Source organism: Danio rerio, chromosome 1 (genome assembly GCF_052040795.2).
Source record: "Danio rerio strain M-AB ecotype USA chromosome 1, GRCz13ab, whole genome shotgun sequence".
Taxonomy (NCBI): Eukaryota; Metazoa; Chordata; class Actinopteri; order Cypriniformes; family Danionidae; genus Danio; species Danio rerio.
The window spans coordinates 29904001-29910000 of record NC_141021.1 but is presented as its reverse complement, the minus strand read 5'-3'; the positions used below and the strand labels follow the sequence as shown (position 1 = coordinate 29910000).

The window sequence follows — 6000 nt, the reverse complement described above, 5'->3', positions numbered from 1 at the left end:
AAAATTTAATGTCAACTCTCATTATTTCCTACATATGCATATATGCTTTTGTGTTTTTATAGAATGGGAGTTGGTAAACATATTGGCGTGCACAGATAGGTAGCATTTTGATTGAATGTAGTGGGCCGCTCTGTCCCAAAATGCCAGGGCAATTTTTAAAATTTTTGTCCCAGTCCAGCCCTGGTAGAATCAATTGTTTAAATAGTATTGTATATATAATTATATTGCATTTCATGTGAATAAAAATAGATATTGTGACAAAATTTGAAGAGTTCTTTCACTCATTTTAGTTTAACCATGGTTAAACTAAATTCCAAATTCATGGACATAGTATTTTTTTGTTGTCTGTCAGTTGCAAATTTGCCTGAGTGCCTGTAACAAATAAAAATTGATTTAGGATATTTGACCTAAAGTGTTTGAGTGTCTTGATATGTGCTGTAGCTACCAATTGTACTCACATTTTTGTCAACAATTTGTTGCTTTTATTTAGTCAAAGGATGACCATTACCATTTGTTAATACATTTTAGCTACATTTTTTTAGCTTAAACCTTAAAATGACTTAAAGTTCTGTTACATTTGATTTCTGATAGTAACACATCTTTATTTCTTCACAGAGCCCTCTATAGGTAGGCTCCTGGCTCAGCGGGCAGAGTTGTGTATGGAAATGAAGAATTTCAGTCAAGCAATCAAGGATGGGGACACCATGTGCCAACTCCGTCCACTGTGGCCAAGGGTAGGTATCTGTGAGGTGCAAAAGAGATTGGAAAGCCATGTCAATCAGCTGATCATTTTGTGAATCTTTTATATATCTGCACATAGATTAATCAGCAGAAATAATTGCCGCACATTAACACTAGCACACGTAAATCTTCGTAGACATAAATACAAAGAATTTAACTAATACTGCGGAATAAATAGTTTGAGATAAGTTTATTAAAGTTTAATATACTTATTGTCTTGGGTCACGTGATACAATGTGTCTTTTATAAGGAAAAAGCATGTCGAGATCAGGCAAGAGAAATATACATATCAAATTCCGCAATAAAGACCTTAAAAAGATAGATTTAAAAATGCCTAATGGTATGTTTACATCAGACATTGATGAAGTGTCAAGTGCAGGGGATTTACATGAAAGTTCATTCAAAGATGGAATTAGACATCCTTCAGCATTATTTACAGGAATGAGGCACAAATTGAATGTTTTTGTGCAATTGACATGCTAATGATTTAAATGATTCATGCGAATGATTAATCTTCTTTCTAAGAAGTATAATTCCGTTTCTAAAAATCAATTCAATGGTCTGCTAAGACGAGATTTCAATTACGGCTATTGCCGTCAAAAATAAAAACCCATTTATGTTCAAGCAGGGTAACAAGATCGAATTTTTAACATTAGATTCATCAACATGTACTGAAACTTTTCTTTATGTAAATGAAACTTTATTGACTAATCTAACAGAAGCTAAGCATAAACACATTTTTACAGTTGTAGAGAAGAGAAAGGGAACAAAATAAGAGTTTAAGAGTCTAATGATGGAAAAACTTTGGATATTGTAAGACCAAACCAAGCAAATAATAAAAAATAATTTATAGAACCCTTCTATGGTTTCTTTAGGGTTACATTTAATTTACACAAGTTCAGTGGTAATCTGGAGGTGTTACTTGTGTACCTTTTTTGATGTGAGGAATTCAGTCAGTTCTTTGACCTCATGAGGTTTAGAGTTGGGTGGAGTCTGGATTTTCAGTTGAGGCTGCAAAAACTGTAGTCGTTTTGACTTTTGGTTTCACGGCACACTAAACTTGAACAGACTCTCAATGGAAAGAAAAGAATGAAAGTTATAAGATATTGGACTATCTGAGCTGTGCAGTTAACCCATTTTGTCAGGGTCCACGCCTGCTCCCTTGAGTTTCTGGGGGTTCTCCTGGATTCTATTCTGGGTTGACTCTGGTCTGAGTGGTGGCCTTAGGTCACAAGCTTTTATAGGAATGGTTTTGTACCTACCCTCCTGAGCCGAGTTGACCAATGAGAAGTTAACTCCCCAAGGCATGTTTTATAGTCTTGGCTCCAAAGCATGGTGATTTTCATAGGCATACTGAGTGTTAGACAATGTAGAAATGTTTAAGTTTCTTAAAATGTTAATATGTTGCACACGTATTGACATAAAATGTAAACAATTGTTCAGTACACCAAAATAGCTTTGCAGGGACATCAAACATGAACCGAACCATTTATGATCGTGTTTAGCTGTGATAGGGTTTAACATTGATTGCAGATTAATACCATAATATTAGTACATGAGCAAGAGACTTTGTTGCCAAACACCTGAGAGAGATTAAAAGTTTACATTAAAAGTATCAGTCTTAAGCAAGGAGTGTACAGAAGTTTGACCAAATCTTTTTGTTTCCATTTCTGAGCACACTCCTTTCATGTCCTAAATACCTTGGAATCATATTACACACTGACTATCCAGTCTTTTCCTGGGTAAGAGGTTAATGATGTATTATTTGTTGAATAAAGTAAAATAATCATGGGTCTGATCAGCCACAATTGTTACATAACTGACAATATTATCGATGCTGTAAAAGATACCGCATAAACTTGAAGGTATTAAATATTTCAGCTGACATTTTGAAAAACACCTCTATAAAGGGCTGCACGAATAATCATATTATTATCAAGATAACGATATTTGTGGCCCACAATCAATAATTAAATATCAATTATTAAATAGTATTCAATAGATTAGACGTGTTTATACAGTATAATGACCAAGCCGGTATTTTAATGGGCAGAGTTTACGGATTTTACCGCACCACAAGCATAAGGGTAACTGTGTATAGATTGCAAGTGTTTTTTCGAGAAGTGCAATGTTGATCTGATAGCCTTTGCTCCTGTTCAGTCCAAACTTCCCAAGGTAACATAAAGACCCTTATGAACCACCTTAAAAGCTACCACAAAGTGACTGTCATCAGTGAGTTCAGGAGAATTTTATGCATTACTAACATCACTAAACTGTTGTTTTAGGAAACTAAATATTCGTGGAGATTCAGCAGTTTTTTTTTCTGACGTCTTTGCCAGTCATGTAGACAGAGGACACTGCATCATATTGTTTTAATAAGAAAAAAAAGCCATTGTGGCCCTGTTCACCCAGGTATTGAGGTTCGTTGTCGTCAATCTAATGCAACTTTTATTATTTACAGGAAAAAAAAAATGTAATTAAAAGTTTCAGATTAATTAAACTTAATTAAAACATTATAAATAATTTTATGCATTAAATAATGAAATAGATAACTAGTTTACTTTATTGCGGATTAGACTGCACATTTTGTTTTACAGTTTCAATATGTATATATTTTTTAAATAACATTCGTTTAACAAATATTTTAGCTCATTGAAAGTAATTAAATTACTGCCTTTTGATTAAAACTCAGTGCAAAGGATCAGGAATTGATCGCGCATGTAAAAAAAAAAAACAATCCAAACACATGCATCGCTCTCATGTCACGTTTTCATGGATAAATTCGCATCTAAGTGCTGCTTTGAATAGAATGAAATGACTAAAAACACATTGAAGACTATACTCATAAAAAAAATAAAACATTTACAAAGGTGTATCTTAAGGAAAAGCACCAATTGATGGGCACTGCTTTTGGTTTTAAAAGAATCAAGCAGATAAAAAAATTATTAATTTGCAGAAGAGAAATGACAGAAATTTTGCAAAAGAAAAAGATTAAACGTATATCGGAGCTGTTAAAATAACATTCTACTTGAATATATTCTTTTAACTCCAATACAACAGCTAAGATTATGAATGACGGATAGTAAAGTCGTCTCTCCTGTGTGCTTCAGCAGCGCATCCTGCTGTTTGTGAATGAGAAGGAGGAGAGAATGCACTGTTTAGTTTCATCTCAAGGTATTTAAATAGAAACTGAACTGCTCAACTCTTGTTGGTTGTACCTGCAGGATGTACAATGAACCTAGTGCCATTCTATTAATTTGATATTTGTGAAATATGTGAACCAACCGCAGATGCTTTGTCATTTTGGTCGCAACTAGGGTTGTAACAATATACCGGTATGACGGTTTACCACGATTTGAACCTGCACGATTATCATACCATGAACAATTGCATATCAACGGTTTTAACCCTTAAAGACCGAGACAGCCGCCTGCGGCTAAAAATAAGTATTGCTCTTAAATGTTTAATAACTTTTGATCCGCTGATCCGATTCATACAATTCAAAGATTGGCATAAAGAAGAGAATCTCAGCTTTCCAGTGCTGTATCACATAACATTTGCGGACTTTCAGAGGCTCCGGAATCAGTGCGGTTACGTCATCAAAATTTGACTACGCTGATTTGACAAAGAAACGCTCGTCACTGTGTCTCCGGACAAACCAGACATGATACATTGATGCATTGTCCCTCCTCCATGGCCAGATTGGTTCAAACTCGCTATATCACAACCAATAAGCATAGGTTTCACTTTTGTTTGTGGACCAACACTGAGCTTTTTGAACAACACGGAATGAGAGATAGGCATACATTTCTGAGCGGCTAAATAAAACGCAAAAAAAAAAAAGTTTTGCATGAAATAATTCTCATACTAAGTACTTTTGCATGCACAGCAGCACAGAAACATGACAAAACAGTGACACAGCAAAGACGAACTGCTGCTCTTGCTGTTTTCAAAAGACACAAATGAAGGTGCAGCTGTTTGTCTGCATTGCATACAACCACATCCAAATCCATATCCACAGACAACCATATCCATGCTGGCACATAAAACCTAAGGATGTTCCATATTGAATCTAGTTTCGTTATGTAACTATTTATAGTATAGTAAATATTTATATCTATTTTTTTACTGAGGATTTGCACCATGTTTATTTGGACTTTGACACATTATTTTTTATTTTTTTATTTGTTCATTGTACAAGTGGACACATTCTCTCACCTCAGCGGTCAAGATTAAGTCCTGAAAATCTCAACATGCTTGCATTTCTTCATCACAACCTAGACTGAAAAAAACAACGCTTTAAATACATGTTTACAGCCATAAACTTGGTATTGCACTTTTGGTCTCCCATTTATCCTGCTTATAAGGAAGGACAGTTTAAGTTTATTTTTGTCTAATCTTAAAAGACCCTGCTTGTTTATTCCTTCTAATTTAATTTATTAAAATGGGAGATTTTTCAGTTTATTTTTATAAAAGACTTCTATAGTTCTATTAAAATGGTTCTTTCAAAAGTTTGTTGAAATAAAACCTTTGTTCAGTCAGAAAACGTGTTCTTATTCTTTTCAGGGTCTTTGCTATGAGAATTACTATTTAATACCGTATACCGCGAAACCGTCAAACCGTGGTATTGTTTTAGACGATTATCATACCGTAAAAAATTCATACCGTTACAACCCTAGTCGCAACACCCTGCTTTATAACCTATTAGTTTATTGCAATAATTACACTTAGCGTTACCAGCGTTCTTTACCACATTTAGCCACTTGTTTGAACACATTTTGTGGTTTATCTCCAAACAAATGTTAAAATTATTATTAAAAAAAATATGCATGCAGAAATTGGACAAGAGGAATCAAAATTTAAATGATTTAACAAGTATCCGATTCTTAGTATCTTATCCTCGCCCATTTTTATTAAAAGTTGTTTTTTATATTTGTGGCTGTGAAGTTTAATGAGATTGTATATATTGGTGCTGTCAATCGATTAAAAAAATTAACTAATTAATCGCGATTAATCACATTTAAAATACTGAAACTTGTAAATTTGCCTATTCAAATAGGAAATTAATGTAAACGCAAGACAAAAACTATTTAAATTCAAAATTTAATTGTTTATTAGACTTTTTGTTTAACTTGTAACACAGATTTCTTCATGTAAACAACATACCCACAATAAACCATCAAGATCCTGGCTTGACACCCATATTTATTACAGAAATAAAAACACAGGCATGTTTTGCCATTTGAATTTTAAAACAGT

General features: G+C 33.7%; 1 protein-coding gene across 2 annotated transcripts in view; it reads left to right on the top strand.

Annotated features, from left to right (window-relative positions):
* The window catches only part of lonrf2 (LON peptidase N-terminal domain and ring finger 2), a 97083-nt gene that overhangs the window by 13038 nt on the left and 78045 nt on the right, over positions 1-6000 (top strand). For both annotated transcript variants that reach the window (XM_087237258.1, XM_087237257.1), the window contains exon 2: positions 616-734. In XM_087237258.1, coding sequence (XP_087093384.1) covers positions 616-734 — 119 coding nt within the window. The remainder of the gene's footprint in view (positions 1-615; positions 735-6000) is intronic.